Source organism: Protomyctophum parallelum, assembly GCF_964188405.1.
Source record: "Protomyctophum parallelum genome assembly, chromosome: 17".
Classification (NCBI taxonomy): Eukaryota; Metazoa; Chordata; class Actinopteri; order Myctophiformes; family Myctophidae; genus Protomyctophum; species Protomyctophum parallelum.
This window is the reverse complement of record NC_139719.1, coordinates 44,920,360-44,941,308: the sequence shown is the minus strand read 5'-3', so window position 1 is coordinate 44,941,308 and position 20,949 is coordinate 44,920,360. Positions and strand designations below refer to the sequence as shown.

The following is a 20,949-nucleotide window of genomic DNA, read 5'->3' as shown; positions in this document are numbered from 1 at the left end:
TTCTCCTTCTTCAGCTCCTGCTTGTTGAGAGAGAGAGAGAGAGAGAGAGAGAGAGAGAGAGAGAGAGAGAGAGAGAGAGAGAGAGAGAGAGAGAGAGAGCTGCTCAGAGTGTGTGATTTGTGGTGTTGGTTATCAGACTGTTGGTCATTAAAGCTGAGAACACAGAGTTTGGTATTGATTAACTTGGTACAGTATAGATATGCTCCAGTATAGATAACCCTGGTCAAATATTACTCCACAAGGACCACGAGTGAAGGTTTCTCCGTAAAAAATGTACTTGAGTTACTGAGTGAGTAGTCAAGTGAGTACTTGTTTTTATGTATTCAAAATTGTAGTTTTATTTTTAATATCAACACAATGCCGTATTGTGCTATTGTATCTTTGACATCACCTAATGAATGTACTGACCATAAATAACACTTAAACATAAGCATAATTAATCGAATCAACCCCCTTCTCCCACACACGCACATGTGTGAAGGACCCCTAAAATTATATATACTGTACAAGTATTTGGCCCCCATATATGAACATATTTTTGTGCCAGGCCAGCCCAGGGGGTTACACAGAAATAGCAGATGTACAAGCTCACAGCGTGGCATGAACTGTGTGAGCTTGTAGATCTGCTATTTTTCAATAGCCAACATATAAATGGATAAAGTGGTGAAATGGCCGTGATGCTACATTAACTACGTTAGATGGGGACCCCCTGGAACCCCCTCAAGAACCACTGGGGGTCCCCGGAGCCCACTTTGAGTCCAAATGGCTTAAGTGTCAGGAGTTGCAAATCACATTTTAGGGGTGAAAAGAAAAAGAAAACATAAACTGACTACTGTCTACATAATAGAAAGTACGGTACAAATTCTTTTGACTTTGAAATGCAGCAGAGTAAAAGTTAAAAAAATACTAAAGTAGAATAAAACATAATAGTAATTACAGTATTCAAGTAAATGTACTTTGTTACTGTTCACCGCTGATACACACAAAGAGATGTTTTATGAACAGTCATAGATCAGCCATTGCAGGTTGAGGTCGGCCACAAATACACACACAAGAAAACTAGTGTCAGGTAACATCTAGACCCTTTGTTTATTTAAATCACTTTTCAATAGTTACATTACAATTCAACTCAACTGCAAGTCCACCTGCTTTGAGCACGCTTTACTAATCCTTAAATAAAGAATAAGAATGTCAGAGTTCTTTGTACATTTTGTCACATCAGTGTTATATCTCAGGACAGTGTAGCCTGTAACTATAGCATCATAAAGGCAAATACTCCAGGCTTAGATATACACTTAATTTGAACTCTCTCTCACTCTCACACACAGATATGGATCATTAAACCACGTTAACTGCTTTACAGAGTGCATTAGATGTCTGTGATTAGATGGTATGTATCGCTTTTATACTATCACTATTATAAGTGGATACAGTAAGGCTGTGTTTGATTTCTTGCAAACACATTAGTGCATTCTATTTAATCCATTCTGACCTGAGATCAGATTCATACGAGGTTTCCGCTGGACACACACTGGTCTGATGAACCCATTCTGACCTGAGATCAGATTCTAAAAATGTCAGTCGTTCTTCGATTTTTTCAAAAATAGCAGACCTACAAGCTCGTAGCGCGCCACTCGGTGGCGCGATATGAGCTTGTAGATCTGCTATTTTTCAATAGCTAAAGCATAACATGATGCTGACACCAAAATGGGTTCCCGTTCAGAATGGGTTAATATCACTGTTTTACCATGTTATTTGAATAAATGAAACATAAAATGAACTCATACAGTTGTGCAGTGGTGTAACATTTAAATATTATGTTATATAATCATAATCTGGTGCCTGAGGCCTTGCAGTTGGAAGTGACATAGTTCGGAGAGCTCGCTGTAAAGTGATGAATTCACATTTTCTGGCAAATAAATAAATCCAAACAACATTGCTTTGCACAATCATTGACAATCCTTGAAACTGAACACACAGTCCCAGCCCAGGCTCAACATAAGGTGAATAAATACAACTTGCTGCCATCATTTATCATTTAACCCATTCTGAACGGGCACCCATTTTGGTGTCAGCATCATGTCATGCTTTAGCTATTGAAAAATAGCAGATCTACAAGCTCTGAGTGGCGCGATACGAGCTTGTAGATCTGCTATTTTTGAACAATCGAAGAACGACTGACATTTTTTAGAATCTGATCTCAGGTCAGAATGGGTCAATCAGACCAATGTGTGTCCAGTGGAAACCTCGTATGAATCTGATCTCAGGTCAGAATGGGTTAAATAATATAGCCTATGAACGTGCATGTATACTGTATATATATGACGGGGCTGCAAGATACAAGCGCAATTATTGATCATTATTGGTCATTTTAGATGTGAGAGATGAGAACATTATAATACATGCGTGATGTTGACACTCCATCTACAGCAGGGGTGCCCAAAAGGAGATCACAAACAAAGGCTGTGCAGGTAGATCACATGACAACATGACCCTAAAGAATATTTAATATATATATTTAAGAATAAATATATATATTTTTTTTGGCATCTGCCACTTGAATTAAGTTGACTTGATTGATTGACTGACATAAAAAAGGGCCTGTCAGCTCAAACCCATAATGCAATACTTTGTTTTCAAGAGTGTTGCTATGCACAATATCCACAGATGTCAGTAGATTACAAATGAAATAGAAAAGAAAAGCTCTAGGCCTTATTCCATTTCTCCCCTTTCTCATTCCAAGTGCATTGGTCTTAAATATAATGCCAGCGCCACTATTCCAAAGCCATTTTTAGCAATGGTATTATAATGTTTCCGGTGGGTAGAGATCTTGTTGAGCTGGTCATTTTGAAAGTAGCTCTCAAGTCAAACAGTGTGGGCTCCCCGCCCTGATCTACAGGCTACACTTACAGTAATAATGCTCACTTGTATGAGCGTTGTGTTTTTGAGCCCCTCCGATATACAGCTCTTGTCCTCACACGTACGTCTCATATTTGCCATCGACAATGAAATGATAAAATAGGTCAGTTGTCCGTCAAATATGACGTACGTGTGCGGCAACACAAACATTAAATTCCATCGACAATGAAGGGAAGATGTACGTCATATGTAGACGAGCAAATCGACTAAACCAATCACATAACTTCAGTTGTTCAGGAGATGATGTATGATGATGTATAATGATAAGAGCGCCCCTCACTTCACATGGGTGTGATTTTTCTTCCTATGTCCAGCTTCGAGGGTTTGTGTAAACACAAACATGGAATGCCGTTGACTTTGAGTGTTTGCTTTGTGTAAACAGTGAACACAAACATTGAAGATAAAAGTGAGTACGCAAATTGTGATTGGCCGTAATGAGATGATGTATGATAAGAGCACCGATCACTTCACACAGGTGTGATTTTGTTTATTATTATTGTATAATGTTTCATTGAAATATCCTTCTTTGTATTTTAATAATGGGGCAACCAGACTATTGAAATTGCCCGACTCTATTTTGTATAAACGTTTTCCTCCCTGTGACGTCATGTGGGTCAATAATACATCACCGGATGCTGTACTTAACTGCAACCCCTTGCAATTTCACAGAATTTCACTCTCTAAGACTTCAGCGAGTCACACTGTATGAGAACAGACAAAATAAATCTGATTATGAACTTGTTTCAGTGTTCAGAGTCACTTTTAGCTCGAATATGTACTTTGCTCAGCCAATCAAATCACTGCTATGGGGTGATCAGCCAGAACCACAAGCCAATGTTTGTGTTCACACAAACCCAGAAAGCTGGGCATGAAAGGAATCATCACATTCCATGTTTTCTCTGTTTAGAATCAATCAAGACCTCCGAGCGCCCATCACAAATACAGCTTTTGTCCACACACACACACACACACACAGGTCATATGCGCCTCACTGTATATTTGTGGCAACAAGCATTAAACGCTATTGACAATGAAGGGAAAATGTACGTCATATATTATGTAGACGAGCGAGCCGGCTAACCAAATCACATAAATTCAGTTGGTCATGAGATGATCTATGATGTACAATGATAAGAGCGCCCCTCACTTCACACAGGTGTGAATTATTTTAAACGCAAAATTACATCGAACAATTACCAATAATTCAAAAATCAATTAATTCAACCTATTTTATTGAAGTATTTAGTCATCTGTTGCAAGTTGCCTCACCATTCATTTACACAATAACCAGAACATCGTATATGTGTAATTAGGCTCAATAAAATCACAGAGGCCTTGGACTACTTAATACTTACATTGTCTTATTATAACTGTCACGTCTTCAAGGACAAAGACAAAGACATCACCCATAGGGACAATGACAAAATAAATAGTTAGAAAATGGAAAAGAGCACAATGAGCAAATGCAGAACATTTTAAATGAGTTAATAATGATGCAGATGGCAGATGACAACCTAAATGCAGATGACAAAATAAGACCGCTATCATCTCAATTTAATTTATATCTATGCAAATTTTAACAACCGCAAGATCAAGAAATTGACTGTAGAATGGAAAGGGAAGAAAGGCAAATATAAATCAATTCGTTTTGGTTTCACACACACAAAAAAAAAGTTACTTTAATTGAAAAAGACTACTTTGTAAAACTGGGGAGCGTCACAGTGGGGAACCCTTATGGGTCCCACGTGGTTCTTCTAAGTTCTGTCCACAGTGGGGAACCCTTATGGGTCCCACGTGGTTCTTCTGTCCGCCTCTGGGATCACGCTCCAGTTGGGGGACGGCGTCCCGGTGTCCAGCCAGTTGAAGTCGTCCACCTGGTCCCAGTTGTTCCGCTGGGGGTCCAGGCCCGACTCGGCGAAGTCCCCGTCCAGGCCCGGGTAGGACCAGGAGAAGGGCGCCAGGGCCACGCCGCGGCAGTCCTCGATGATGGCCCGGCTGGTGACGTGCAGGTAGACGCGCGTGTCGGCCGTGTTGTGCGTGCGCAGCTGCTGGCAGGCCAGCACCAGGGTGCTGTCGGAGCAGTGGTCCACGAACACCGAGCTGGACACGGGCCCGCACAGGACCTGGCAGCCAACCACGTGCTTGATGTGCAGCGTGGACGGAGAGCCCGGCAGCAGGACCCGGCAGTCCTTCAGGTGGCTCAGCAGGACGTCCTGCTTGCGGATCTGGTCGCCCGGCAGCGTCAGGACCGCAGAGTCCATGTTGGAGAAGCCGCACGGCTTTGCCCGGATGCTCCAGTCCACCTCGGTGGTGGTGGTGGTGGTGGGGCCGGCGGAACCGGAACCGGCCGTGGTAGGGGGATCAGAATCAGCATCAGGCTCGTCCACCTTCTCCGTGACTTTGCTGCGGGACTTGAAGGCGAACTTCTTCTTGGGCAGAACCTCGTCCCTCTTCTCGGCCAGCAGGCCCTGCAGCCTCTGCAGGGCGCTCTGGGCCTGGGCCACCTCGTACTGGTTCAGGAAGGACAGGCTGTCGTTGAGGAAGTTCTGCAGCTGCTGGGTCTTAAAGGTGGCCTCCTCCAGCGTCTGGGTGGCGGCGGCCCGGTGGTCCGCGGCCCCCCCGCCGCCGGCCCCGGTACCGGCGGCGCCGCAGCGGGACAGCAGCTCCTCCACGGCCGCCCGCTGGCTCTTGAACGCGCCGGAGAAGTAGTCGCTCTTCTCCTCCGTGATGGAGCTGCTCTCCTTCTCCTCCTTCCTCCTCCTGACGTCCTCCGCGCGGGCCTGGTTCCGCTTCAGCAGCCGGTCCGGAACCTTGAAGGACGGGTCTTCATCTAGCCTCGGTCCCGGGGTTCCTTGGGCTTCTTCTCGGTCCATCGCCGGTAGTTCCATGTCTGACGATTCGAACGGTCCAATGTTGTTGCTGCGACAGACGGGCCTCTGATATACAACAACACCGCTGGCGTAATGCGGAAGCGGTGATGTCACCTCGCAGCAAGCCGCGTTCTGATTGGACGGCTGTGTCCGCTGACGGCGTGTATTCTGACACGTGATAGGTGGAACAAATGGATCATCGAGTTGTTCGAGCCAAACCCTTTTTATTATTTTTTTTAATCATAACTTGTGAGAAATGAAAATGAAGATGAATACTGTCTCGTGTGTGTGTGTGTGTGTGTGTGTGTGTGTGTGTGTGTGTGTGTGTGTGTGTGTGAATTGAATAAATAGGACCACAATGGAAATAGCCCTCAGATCTTTTTCTTTTATCTTTTTTAATGCATCATTGTATAATCGTACTGTACTATTCAAATGTATAATTTGTTGAAAGTGATTTTCGCTATGTTTTTCTTTGTTCTTTGTTTTTTATTTCTCCTATGTTTTTTATTTCTTAATTTATTTTACTATGTTTTATTTTGAGTTAGTGTTTGTAAACAATTGTAAGTATTGCCTTTGTTAAATGTTTGTCTGTGTCGGACCCCAGGAAGACTAGCTTTTGTCAAGGCAAAAGCTAATGGGGATCCTTATAAACAATAAACAACTTATTTTATTGTATTATTTATTTTTATTTTATACGGTAGTTTAATATGAATCACCTGTGTGTGCAACAATTCAATTCAAATGAGCTTCATTGGCATGAGAAACATACTTTTATATTTACAAAGCAAAGTGCAACAATATGAAGGTGTGGCAGTCTATGGGCAGGACCAGTGAGTGGAGGCCCGCCCCCTACCGTCTGTGACAGGCCAAGTAAACACAAACAATCACTACATACGGTTGAAAGTAAACAAAACTATTTATTTTTAAATTATATTTTTAAAAAAACTGGATTTTGTACAAGCTAGGGCTTTCATTACCATCAGTGAGTTTAATAGAAACAAGAGCATGTTGAAATGTAATAAATCGATGAACCAAAGTATGGTTCTCAATAACTATAAACAACTTTATTGTATTGTATTATTATTTTTAATATTTTATCACCTGTGTGAAATATGAAGGTGTGGCAGCAGCACCAATGACTGGAGGCCCCGCCCCCTACCGTCTGTGACAGGCCAAGTAAAGCAAAAACAAATCAGGTTGAAGGTAAACAAAAATATATAAATATTTTTTAAATGATTTAAAAAAAAAAACTGGATTTCTATACAGGGCCAGGCCTTTCATGGTGATGATTATGAGTGTGTTTGATAAAGTGTGATAAACATGGATGGATGCCTGTGGCAGCCGCTCGCCCCTCCACCACCACCACCAGCACCACCACCCCGCCGGACCGACCCGTGCGGCGATGGCGAGGAAACCCCGTTGACAAGGCACCGCTTTTTCATGACGGTGAGTTTCCCTTTGAGTGTATTATAATTTTGTGATAAAAATTTCAGGCGTAAAAAACACACACCACGACACGGACGAGCTTTAGAGACTCTCCTTCCTCCCCTCTTTTTTCCTTCAGGGAGGGAAGAAAGAAGAAGAGGAGTTTTTTAGAGAGAGAGAGCAGGAGGAGAGGAGGAGAAAAAAAAATCTATCAGGGACTGTGGAGAGGAGAGGAGAGAGAGAATGGAATATGAGTGGGAGAGAGGAGAGGAGAGGAGAGGGGAGAGAGAAGCAGGGAGGAGGAGGAGAAGAACAGGAGAAAAGAAAGAAGGAGAGAGAGAGAAAAGGAGGGGAGGGAGAGCACTTTAGTGACTGTAGAGCAAATTAAAAGTTGCCAAATAGAGATATTGGGTTTCAGGGGTTATGTCGAGAGGACTTGACTTTAAAAAAAAAGGGCTCAACGCGTCGCGTTTTTTAATCGCGTCGTCGCACGAGCGGAGCGGTTTATGTTTTATAATGGGCTCGAGGAGCGAGACGACAACATGGCAGCACTGCAGGCAGAGCAGAGCTCGAGCCTGGTCGTCGTGATGACGCGGCGGGGCTTTCCCTCCGCCTCGAGCCCGACGTCCGAGCGCCGTTCTCTCGGGCGTCGTCGCGGCGCGAGCGGCCGGCCTAGCGAAAGAACACTAGGCCCCACAACGACTGGTTTAAAAAAAAACACGGTACAAACGACGGCTAAACGCCGTTTAAACGACGGATAAACACGGTTTAAAAACAGCGCGAGCGGTTCGGGCTTTTATTGTGTCTCTCGGGGACACCGAATAAGACGAATTTACGACGAATAAGACGTTTTTACGCAGCAAAAAACAACAACAACGTTACAGCACACAGGCCTTTCAGTGGCCGTGTTGTACACACCGCACCGCGACGCTTAAAAAAAAACCCCAAGCCGAGAGTCCCGAGTCTAGGAGCGGGTCGGTTTCAGAGCAGAACCCGGCCGGTGGTGGTGGTGGTGGTGGGTGGGGGTATAGATACAGGAGAATGAACGTCCTCCGTTCCAAACGAACCCAAATGCGACCGTTCAGCAAAAACACGACAAGAGAAATGTGACGTTTTTGTAGAGAGAGACAGGCTGTGCTAAATGGAAAGGGAGAAGAGGGAGAAATGAAAGCCTCCCCCAGACCAGAACAGAACAGAACAGGACGTCAGAGGACGCTCTTCTCTCTCTATTCTATCTATCTGGGGGGCTGGATGGTCTGGACGGACACACACATTATCTTATGATGTCTGTGACTGTATAGTCTCAACTACATTATTACAGACCACGGGCTATTTCTGGAGGTTTTAAAAAAACTCGCAGAGCTTGTAGCTTTGGCATTATGCGAGCAATTTTTACGTCAAGCCAAGCCAAGCAATAAAGCACCAGTAATGGTGGCTTGGGCTTCTTCTTGTCGTGGTGTAGCATGTATGCTAGGACCGATAGAGACGCGTCTGCCTGTGTGTGGAGGCTGATGTTCTCTTTATAAACATGTTTTATTGTTTTAGTAAGCTGTCTATTAACTATTTTGGTCACAACAAACTACGATTCTGCACGTATTGCTACTGTATATGCCCGTTTCGATCGACTGTACATGGTGTACTGTCCGAGCAGTAGCCTATACACACACACACAGCAGTGTTTCTAATAATGTAAATGAAGACTTCATGATATAACTATTAAACAGAATTCGGATTGATATCCTACTGGTGTTTAAACGCTAATTAAACGAGTCATTCATATGTTTATGGTTTATATGAGGGTCAAAGGGACGTTTATATATATATATATATATATATATATATATATATATATTCTATCAGTTAAATGGTTGCCTTTGTTTTTCCATATGAAATAAAACCTTTTATTTGAAGCGTTTGGTTTGTTTTTGTTTCTGGAGAGGACTTTGTGTCCCTTTAAATTAATGTCCCTTTAGCAAACAAGACAAATAATAAGCATGTGTGGATGTGGTATAGCTGCCCAACTAGAAATAATGACAACAAATAAGACCTATTTGGTTATATTTGTGATTAAAATGTCACCCCAAGCACTTTTTGCTAGCTATTTTAATATGTTATTTCTGTTAGTTTAGTGCGGGTTCCGTGTTGTTCTTTGTCCCTGGGAGATAAAGATGGTGGCTGTGTGTGTGTGTGTGTGTGTGTGTGTGTGCGTGTGCGCTGTAAGCATAAAGACACAGCCAAGCCCCAGTGGGAGGCTAACAGCCATTTTGTAAAGACTTGTGCAACAACATTTTGTTGCAATGCAGCTGCATTTTTACACGGAATGAATGAACCACATAACAAGACAACAGGCTACTGTGTCTGTCTATCCTATGTGTCGACGTACATAATGTATTCATGTGGGGGTTATTACATTGTCACTGTATTTTCACATGTGTTGTATTGCCAATTTGTACTGAATACTGGGTAAACAAACCTTGTATAAAAACACACAATCCACCAGATAAGCATTTGTCCAGAATCAGACATGCACACAAACTCGACTTGCCCTGATATTAAATTATTCTACATTCCCTTCTTTAGTGTTGACCATGATGGCTGACTGGCTGCATAATGTTTTAGCTATATGGCCCAAACGGCTCAAAGCAAGCTATAGCCAACGCCTTTTTAACTGCGGGGAACTCTACACAAAAGTGACAAAAGCAAACAATCTTTTTTTTTTTTTTAAAGGGACAGGGGTGGAGTTATTTACAGTCAAATGCTCATCTCCATTCTACGGGAGCTTAGCTGACAGCACAGAGGGCCAATGTGTGGGGAGGAGGAGGAGAGAATAAGGCCTCTACTAGAATACAGAGTTTACCTCTAGCCTGCTGCTCTTAATGCCTCTGTCTCACATGCCCACCCTCTCTCCATTTCACCCCAACGTCCCGTCCCCCCTGTCAATTCAATTCAATTCAAAGGGCTTTATTGGCATGAGAAAACATACGTTTACATTGCCAAAGCAGAAAGAACAATACAACAATACAGCAATACAATCAATACAAAAATTATGTACATTTGAAGGTCAGAATCTTCAATAGATCAAATTCTATGTACCCAGGTCACTCGATGCAGGTATAGTGCAGGAATATACACAATGATTAGTCTTTAGGGTGGTTGTGTTCCATTTGATATCCTTCTCCTATCACAGCAACTCACAAATCTTTGCTGCTGTGTTTGCACATTGTTGTACTTCGCCCAGCAGATATGGGATTTCTTTGTCATTGGTCATGTTTTCAAAATCTCTGTGTGTGGTTGTAATCTGTGGGAAGTATGTGTCTCTGATGTCTTGGTACAATGGACAGATGGTTAGGAAGTGTAGCTCGGTTTCCACTTCATTTTGTGTGCAGTGGGTGCATAGTCTGTCTTCTCTCCCTGTCACACATTCACTGGCTCTATCTTTCTACTCCCCCTCACCCCCCCCCCCACCACAGGAAATAAAGGCTGTTAAATGACTGCTTCCATGCTGCCTGCACGAAAACTGTGAGTGAATTAAACCACATCAGGAACTGTCAGTCAGTCACCAGCAACCACCACGCCACCTAAATACTGGCATGCAGGTGAAGTCGGCCTGTCGTTGACGTTCACTCATGTTAACGTTCCCTTAAGCCAAATTCCAATACCCAGAATCTCGGCTACTCGCTCACTCTCACTCCAGCAAGGTGGTGTTATGGTGGAATTGGTGACCTGCTGAAATATGTGACAACCGTGTAGACAATCACATAATGTAAATGTGTCCTAATGTCAATTGTTGCAGTTTGTTCATTAGCAGAGTTCAACCTAACTGTATTTAGGCCATGTATTTAAAGACTTCCATGTAATAGTTGTGTGAACAAGATGGTCACATATTTGGCAGGTCACCAATTTCACCGTCATTTGCCATGCTGGAGTGAGCGAGTGTGAGTGAGCGAGTGGCCGAGATATTGGGTATTGGAATTTGGCTTTAGTCTCGCACGTTGCCAGACTGTTTGTTGCCTCTCGCACATTTTCAAATGCTTCCGTCATACAGTCTGGAGCATAGAGTAATGAAAGGATAGAGGTCGAACCGGAGCGTTAGCCCCGCCCCCCGCCGCGCCATCCATTTCAGTGTTAAGTTGCTCAGTGGCGTTTTGAAGCACCCGGCAGAACCGCCTACTTCCGCATTTCACCACCAAAGTTTGGTGGTCAAATTCTATCATGAGCAAAATATTAAAGGAGAATTCCATACTAAAAGGCTTTCTTAGCTTTCTTTAGTTGTTACGTCCCCATCAAAGAGGTCCAGGTGTCATTTTGTGCAAAAGCTCCTTATTGGCTATTTCCCCTACCATAAGCACTGAATAAATGAATTGCATTGAATTGAATGGGATGTATGGGGTGTTGTGCTAATTCGCTTATTTCCATCGAAATAAGTAGTAAAGTGTGCCGCTTGGGTTATTATTTACATTATGAAGAGAGGATATATACAAAAAAAATCTAATTTTGAGCGATGGAAATAAGAAAATTAGCACAACACCCCATAGCCCCATTCAATTCAATGCAATTCAAATAGGGCTTATGGTAGGGGAAATAGCCAATAAGGAGCTTTTGCACAAAATAACACCTGGACCTCTTTGATGGGGACGTAAGAACTACAAAGAAAGCTAAGAAAGCCTTTTAGTATGGAATTCTCCTTTAAGCGGAAGTGGAGGAAGTGCACTTCCGTTTCGTCTTTACAGTTGCACAAATTTACCCTAATGTAAATATAGATCATCTAAACGTAGAGCTCGCTGCTTAGCAGAAATGGAAATGAAAAAATGAGCTGAACAGAAATGGCAGCTTCCTTACTCGGATTTGGGGAGTTTGTAGTTCCAGACTAAAGCAGGCAGAGATTGTGGAATAGTTCTGTGGCTACTCGAGACTAACGTTTCCTTAACCCAATCTGACCTGAGATCAGATTCATACTGAGGTTTCCACTGGACACACACTGGTCTGATTAACCCATTCTGACCTGAGATCAGATTCTAAAAATGTCAGTCGCTCTTCGATTTTTCAAAAAATAGCAGACCTACAAGCTCGTATCGCGCCACTCGGTGGCGCGATATGAGCTTGTAGATCTGCTATTTTTCAATAGGTAAAGCATAACATGATGCTGACACCAAAATGGGTGCCCGGTCAGAATGGCTTAAATGTCAAACTAAGGCCCTCGTGAAGCCGACATGAATCCCTCTTATAATCATATTTCTATTGACGGAGCGGTTCAATATTCACATGACCATCTATGGGGGAACACACGACACGACCAATTCATTCTAACTTTGTGCATGTTTGAGATCTCGTACCTTTTTCTTGTTAAACTTCTTCCTTTCCGTTTCCATCCTCCTCTTCCTCAGGTGTCATGGATGATGAGGACGACCGCCGTCTTCTAGATATCATAGGGTAAAAAGCATAAGTGTTTTGTTTAATAAACGTCTTCTAGATATTATAGGGTAAAAGCATAAGTGTTTTGTTTAATAAACGTCTTCTAGATATCATAGGGTAAAAGCATAAGTGTTTTGTTTAATAAACGTCTTCTAGATATTATAGGGTAAAAGCATCAAGTGTTTTGTTTAATAAACGTCTTCTAGATATCATAGGGTAAAAGCATAAGTGTTTTGTTTAATAAACGTCTTCTAGATATTATAGGGTAAAAAGCATCAAGTGTTTTGTTTAATAAACGTCTTCTAGATATCATAGGGTAAAAGCATAAGTGTTTTGTTTAATAAACGTCTTCTAGATATTATAGGGTAAAAAGCATCAAGTGTTTTGTTTAATAAACGTCTTCTAGATATCATAGGGTAAAAGCATAAGTGTTTTGTTTAATAAACGTCTTCTAGATATTATAGGGTAAAAAGCATCAAGTGTTTTGTTTAATAAACGTCTTCTAGATATCATAGGGTAAAAGCATAAGTGTTTTGTTTAATAAACGTCTTCTAGATATTATAGGGTAAAAAGCATCAAGTGTTTTGTTTAATAAACGTCTTCTAGATATTATAGGGTAAAAGCATAAGTGTTTTGTTTAATAAACGTCTTCTAGATATTATAGGGTAAAAGCATAAGTGTTTTGTTTAATAAACGTCTTCTAGATATTATAGGGTAAAAAGCATCAAGTGTTTTGTTTAATAAACGTCTTCTAGATATTATAGGGTAAAAGCATAAGTGTTTTGTTTAATAAACGTCTTCTAGATATTATAGGGTAAAAGCATAAGTGTTTTGTTTAATAAACGTCTTCTAGATATTATAGGGTAAAAAGCATAAGTGTTTTGTTTAATAAACGTCTTCTAGATATTATAGGGTAAAAGCATAAGTGTTTTGTTTAATAGATGCACTTCTCAAATCCTGTAATCACCACACTAACTAAATTAATTACTCATTGGTTTCAGTAAAAATCTGAAGACTGTGGTACAGTACAGTACGGTACAGTACAGTACAGTACAGTACAGTACAGTACAGTACAGTACAGTACAGTACTGTACTGTACTGTACTGTACTGTACTGTACTGTACAAGCCCTCCCTGGCCTCACTTGGTGAACAAAGGCTATATATTTTCATGCTCAGACACAGACACAGACACAGACACAGACACAGACACAGACACAGACACACACACACACACACACACACACACACACACACACACACACACACACACACACACACACACACACACACACACACACACACACACACACACACACACACACACACACACACACACACACACACCCCTCTCAAAAAGAAAATGGCACACCTGTGATCAAAATGCTTGGACCAAAGTTCTCAGTCGCCACAACCGATTTGAGTCATTTGCATTCCACTGAAGCCAGCCTTGTCTTCTACCAAAGTACATCGCACACCGAAAATAGCAGATCTACAAGCTCACAACAGGTCGCGGCCCGACGTGTTGTGAGCTTGTAGATCGGCTATTTTCTATGCTCTAGCCACATTAAGCATAAAGACTATTTTTACGTGGTCAAGCTAGCAATAGAATACAAGTTAGGGGCAGCGGTGGCCGAACGGTTTGAGGAGCGGTCTTGATATCGGAAGGTCGCTATAGTTCGTATCCCCGGACCGGCACGTTAAAATGACCACCGCTGAAGTGCCCTTGGACAAGGCATTGAACCCCTACCATGAAATGTTCTATGAGCAGGGCCTGGCTGTAAACAAGTTCTTGAGCTTAGTCCAGTTACCCTGGGTAAACATGGTACCTTTCCTTTCCTTAGTCCAGTTACCCTGGGTAAACATAGTACCTTTCCTTTCCTTAGTCCAGTTACCCTGGGTAAACATAGTACCTTTCCTTTCCTTAGACCAGTTACCCTGGGTAAACATAGTACCTTTCCTTTCCTTAGTCCAGTTACCCTGGGTAAACATAGTACCTTTCCTTTCCTTAGTCCAGTTACCCTGGGTAAACATAGTACCTTTCCTTTCCTTAGTCCAGTTACCCTGGGTAAACATAGTACCTTTCCTTTCCTTAGTCCAGTTACCCTGGGTAAACATAGTACCTTTCCTTTCCTTAGTCCAGTTACCCTGGGTAAACATAGTACCTTTCCTTTCCTTAGTCCAGTTACCCTGGGTAAACATAGTACCTTTCCTTTCCTTAGTCCAGTTACCCTGGGTAAACATAGTACCTTTCCTTCCTTAGTCCAGTTACCCTGGGTAAACATAGTACCTTTCCTTTCCTTAGTCCAGTTACCCTGGGTAAACATAGTACCTTTCCTTTCCTTAGTCCAGTTACCCTGGGTAAACATGGTACCTTTCCTTTCCTTAGTTTGGAATCATCTTCCACAAACATGAATGGTCTCAGTGTGGTGTATAAAAACATGTCTCTCTTTCTCCACGTCTCTACAGAGATGTAGATCTGTAGTAACGTTGCCTCATGCCGTCTCTCTTTCTCCTCGTCTCTACAGAGATGTAGATCTGTAGATCTGTAGTAACGTTGCCTCATGCCGTCTCTCTTTCTCCTCGTCTCTACAGAGATGTAGATCTGTAGTAACGTTGCCTCATGCCGTCTCTCTTTCTCCTCGTCTCTACAGAGATGTAGATCTGCTGAATGATTACCTTCACGGCTCCAACAGCAAGTCGGTGAGTGGAACCGTTTATTTACCAACCCCTGAAAATATCTATTTATATCTCTAATGTTAGCATGTATGTATGACAGTATGCATGTCCTTTTGGTGCGTTGCAAGTTCACAAAACATTGTTTGCCGGCAGATCATCTTCTGTGTTGTGGTTAATTTGAGTTCATCGCAGACCGAGATGTTTATTCAGAGCAGCTTCCTGTAAAGCAGTGGTTTTCAAACCAGTGGTCCGGGGACCACCAGTGGTCCTTGGGGGAGGGGGGGGGGGTTCCAGGTGGTCCCCATGCTAAATGATGGAGAGTTGGTAACTAAAATGGACCCTTATAGAGAGTGTAAAATGAAACCAAATGAAACCGTGAACCAAATGGAGTCCATTTGGTTTCATTTTACGCTCTCAAGAGTTAAATTATTTTTAAACGCCTGCATTATTAGGCTGCATTAGGCTAGACAAGAAGTCTAGTCTACACCATAGACTGTAAAAGATATGGACAAAGCGTTCCCCGGGTCTAACATGAACGTAAAATGAAGCCAGTCAGTCCTTGAATTGTAAGTCGCCATCTTTCTAGATCCGTTTGGGCCCAGCTGGCCCATTGGCTGGCCCAGACAACGAGGCGGGACTTCCCCCCCTTCTTCTCCGTTGGTTTTTATTTTGACTCGAGTGGGAGGGGAATCCCGATCATAGACTGTAACGGTAGCCACGCCCCTCAGAACATACGCGACTTTATGGTCATTATTTTAATAAATGGGACCATAATTTTCCAAAAAGAATATTATGACATTAGAAATGAGACTTTAAACTAGTGACTGGAAGCAGAAAGTATTCATGACCATGTTTATTAAGGTAATACAGTCTAGGTGAAGTTGGGCCCAAATACATGGACTTCTATGGGGCTATGGGCTTTTTTGGGTCCAGTGACAGCGCCACAACAGGCCATTATATGAACTTTCAGGAAATCCCGATTTCTTTCTGGCTTCACAAAATATCTCTCTGATTGCCCCCCTGGTCTACACAAAAACAACTGTTATTTAGATGGTTTCCCTGTTATCTCTCCTACCGTATACCACATCAATACAGCATGGAATTGTGGACAACCATATCCGACTACAACACAGAGTTTTGGGTCTGCGAGTAAAGAAAATCTCATCTAATGGTCGTCCGCCCGTGACTTAACCCATTCTGGGCGGGAACCCCTTTTGGTGTTTTAAACATTACGTTATACTTTAGCTATTGAAGAATAGCAGATCTACAAGCTCATAGTGCCGCGTGTCTGTCTGTTACACCTGCAGATCGGGGAGGATGACGTAAGGAACGCAGCGTATGGGTCTGACGGGGCCTTCTTTGCCGGCAACGCTGTAAGTAACGCTGAAACTATACTATACTATACTATACTATACTATAAGTAGGGTTCAATTTACAATGTAGGCATTTAGCAGACGCTCTTAATCCAGAGCGATTTACATTAAGCAAGAACAAAAAGCATGGCAGCACATCACATAGGCCGACATACAAAGTAGTTATCATGAAACCTGTGTAAGCTTGGAACGTGACAGTGGAATATATATAATGAAACTATACTATACTATACTATACTATACTATACTATACTATACTATACTATACTATACTATACTATACTATACTATACTATACTATACTTGGAGTCTGAAAAGGTGGGTTTTCAGACTGTGTTCCCATGACTCCGTCTCCCTCCCTGTCAGACAGACACCGTGACACCCAAACCAAAACAAGATTAGACGCTTCCCCGTGTTTTAAGACATTCTGTCATGTCTACGGTGGCTCCGCGTCGTCTCTGATCATGCCTGTTTGAGTCCAAAACGCAGGGTTTTTTCCCAGGCTGTTATGGTGACTTAAAGCGCTAATAATGTCACCATGGTGATTGGCTCTGTGTGTGAGAAGCACGGGGCCTTCAGGAGGCTTAGGGAGATGTTGGCTGCTGCACTCTTTGTGGTTCAACGTGCACACACACACACACACACACACACACACACACACACACACACACACACACGGTGACCATTCAGGAAGCCCAGAACAAAAGATAAATTCAGTATTGGGTTTTAGTTGCAGGAAAAGATCCAGATTACATTGTATATTTAAACCCATTCTGACCTGAGATCAGATTCATACGAGGTTTCCCACTGGACACACACTGGTCTGATCAACCCATTCTGACCTGAGATCAGATTCTAGAAATGTCAGTCGTTCTTTGATTTTTCAAAAATAGCAGACCTACAAGCTCGTAGCGCACCACTCGGTGGCGCGCTACGAGCTTGTAGATCTGCTATTTTTCAATGGCTAAAGCATAACATAGTGCCAACACCAAAATGGGTTCCCCTTTGGTGCTTCAAGCATTGTGTTATACTTTAACTATTATTAAAAAAAATAGCAGATCTACAAGCTCGTAGATCTGCCATTTCTGAAAAACCGTGAAAATGTGGCACAAATCTTTGAATATATTTTATTTCCGAGCGAACGTTTCTAACTCAAATCTTTGCTTCTGAGGGGGAGGTCCCTGGAACAGCATGTTTTCAGACGGGGGGGGGGGGGGGGGGGGGGGGGGGGGGGTCCCTGGAACAGCATGTTTTCAGATGGGGGGGGGGGTCCCTGGAACAGCATGTTTTCAGACGGGGGGGGGGGGTCCCTGGAACAGCATGTTTTCAGACGGGGGGGGGGTCCCTGGAACAGCATGTTTTCAGACGGGGGTTGGCGGCCAATTTCAGATATGTTTGGGGGTCCTTGACATGAAATAGTTTGAGAACGACTGACACAGAAACATAGGGTTTTCATGATTTAGAAGACATTTGTAGAATCAAACTTAGGTCTGAATTGGTTGGGGCGGGAACCCCTTTTGGTGTTAAACATTATTATTGTTAATAATAATAATTTAGCTATTGAAAAATAGCAGACCTACAAGCTGTAGGTCTGCTATTTTTTGAAAGAATCGTAAAAATGTGCCGCAAATCTTTGAATATAATATTCTTTCAAAGTGAATGTTTTTAACTCCAAGTCTAAATTGGTTAAGTGGGCCGTCTATCTACGTCATTAACCCATTCTGAACGGGAACCCCTTTTGGTGTTAGCATTACGTGGCGCGCTATGAGCTTGTAGGTCTGCTATTTTAGAAAAATCGAAGAACGACTGACATAGAAACATAGCTTTTAACATAGGCTTTTTCAGGAAACTGTCAGGATGTAGAAGAACATTTTATATAATCTGATCTCAGGTCAGAACGGATTAACATGCATATCCACCCTCTCCCCCCCCCCCCCCCCCCTCCTCCCCCTCCCCCTAAACGTTGTTGTTATTCAGGCGGGCTCCGAGGCCGCCCTCAAAGATGGCTCCTCCACAATGGGTGGTTTTGGCGAGGAGGAGGAGGAAGAGGAGGACTCGCCCGGGGCAGGAGGAGGAGGAGGAGGAGGAGGAGGCCTCCAGCTCTCCAGCAGCCTCTCCTTCATCGAGGACGAGCTGGGGGAGGGGGGGGAGGGGGGGGTGGACCCCCTGGGGGTTGGGGGGGGGGAGGACGCGCCCTTCGACATCCTCCAGAAGTCCCTCATGGAGGCGGACATCACGGAGCACACGCTGGCCCAGGAGGCCATGCTGGACTCCCAGCCCCCCCCCCCGGCCCCCCCGCCGCCCCCCTCCCAGCTGGTCTCTGCGGTGGGGGGGGGTTACGGGGTGGGGTTCCTCCAGGGGGCGCTGCCCAACGGGGCCTCGGCCCACCAGCACCACATCCAGGTCCTGGGCTCGTTCGGGGCGGGCTGCGGCGGCATGGTGACGCTCAGCGGGCTGGAGAGAAGCCCCACCATCCTCTTCAGGCCCAGCGGCGCCGCCCCCCCCGCCCCGGGGGGGGCGGGGGGGGCTCAGGTGTTCGCCGCCCCCCCCACCCAGGTGGGGCCTCTGAAGAACCTCCCCCTTCAGAACTTCATCATCCAGAGAGGGCCCGGCGGGACCCAGACTCTGGTCCGACACATCCAGCCCAAACCCCCCCAGGGCGGGGGGGCCACGACCACCGTGTACAGCCTGGGCCCCCCCCTCCCTCCCTCCTCCGCTAACAGCGCTAACGCTAGCCCGCCGTCAGGACAGTACGCGGCCAACGGCTCCATGGTGGCCCAGACGACGACGGCTCAGTTCCTCCTGTCAGGGCTCGCTGGCCCCGCCCCCCCTGCCCCCCTCCAGAACGGCCCCGCCCCTCCGGACCCCACCCTGGTCGCCACCACCAATCAGAACACGGTGCAGCTGGTCGCCGGGCAGACGTTCACGGCCACGCCGGGAGGCCAGCTCATCGTCTCTAACCACCACGGCGGGGGCCTGGTGGGTGGGGGGGGCCCGCTGGCGCAGCAGACCTGGGTGGGGTTTCCTCCTCCCGGTTCCAACCCCGCCGCCGCCGCCGCCGCCGTCCAGACGCCGTGCCCCCCCGCCTCGGGACGGATCACGCTGGTCGGGCCGGCCGCGGCCGGGGGCAGCGCGCGCGCAGCGCACGTGCAGCGCCTCCTAGTGACCCAGAGCCAGAACTGCACGGCGGCGCCGTCTCCTCTGCCCAACACACAGGAACAGGACTACAGACTACAGGTACTACAGACACATCACAGACACACAGGAACAGGACTACAGACTACAGGTACTACAGACACACTACAGACACACAGGAACAGGACTACAGACACACTACAGACACACTACAGACACACAGGAACAGGACTACAGACTACAGGTACTACAGACACACTACAGACACACAGGAACAGGACTACAGACTACAGGTACTACAGACACACTACAGACACACAGGAACAGGACTACAGACTACAGGTACTACAGACACACTACAACACACAGGAACAGGACTACAGACTACAGGTACTACAGACACACTACAGACACACAGGAACAGGACTACAGACTACAGGTACTACAGACACACTACAGACACACAGGAACAGGACTACAGACTACAGGTACTACAGACACACTACAACACACAGGAACAGGACTACAGACACACTACAACACACAGGAACAGGACTACAGACTACAGGTACTACAGACACACTACAGACACACAGGAACAGGACTACAGACTACAGGTACTACAGACACACTACAGACTACAGGTACTACAGACACACTACAGACTACAGGTACTACAGACACACTACAGACACACAGGAACAGGACTACAGACTACAGGTACTACAGACACACTACAGACACACAGGAACAGGACTACAGACTACAGGTACTACAGACACACTACAGACTACAGGTACTACAGACACACTACAGACACACAGGAACAGGACTACAGACTACAGGTACTACAGACACACTACAGACACACAGGAACAGGACTACAGACTACAGGTACTACAGACACACTACAGACTACAGGTACTACAGACACACTACAGACTACAGGTACTACAGACACACTACAACACACAGGAACAGGACTACAGACTACAGGTACTACAGACACACTACAGACACACAGGAACAGGACTACAGACTACAGGTACTACAGACACACTACAGACTACAGGTACTACAGACACACTACAGACTACAGGTACTACAGACACACTACAGACACACAGGAACAGGACTA

The 20,949-nt window shown here is 44.6% G+C and overlaps 2 protein-coding genes across 2 annotated transcripts in view; one reads left to right on the top strand and one right to left on the bottom strand.

Annotated features, from left to right (window-relative positions):
* Positions 1 to 2,288: 2,288 nt before the first annotated feature.
* On the bottom strand, positions 2,289 to 6,079 carry tbcc (tubulin folding cofactor C). The gene has a single exon (XM_083788304.1). It carries the CDS (start codon positions 5,805 to 5,807, stop codon positions 4,701 to 4,703), a length of 1,107 nt encoding a protein of 368 aa, XP_083644430.1. The 5' UTR covers positions 5,808 to 6,079; the 3' UTR covers positions 2,289 to 4,700.
* Positions 6,080 to 8,257: 2,178 nt separating this feature from the next.
* The window catches only part of bicral (BICRA like chromatin remodeling complex associated protein), a gene marked incomplete at its 3' end in the record, with an annotated part of 28,687 nt that continues 15,995 nt past the window's right edge, over positions 8,258 to 20,949 (top strand). The window contains 6 exon segments of the mRNA XM_083787658.1: positions 8,258 to 9,593; positions 10,685 to 10,733; positions 12,599 to 12,644; positions 15,279 to 15,327; positions 16,611 to 16,676; positions 18,654 to 19,913. Of these exon segments, the coding sequence (XP_083643784.1) occupies positions 12,604 to 12,644; positions 15,279 to 15,327; positions 16,611 to 16,676; positions 18,654 to 19,913 (1,416 nt within the window). The 5' untranslated portion in view covers positions 8,258 to 9,593; positions 10,685 to 10,733; positions 12,599 to 12,603.

Excerpts from the sequence above, each read along its gene's own strand:
- tbcc (XM_083788304.1), bottom strand. The coding sequence starts at position 5,807 with ATGGAACTACCGGCGATGGACCGAGAAGAAGCCCAAGGAACCCCGGGA.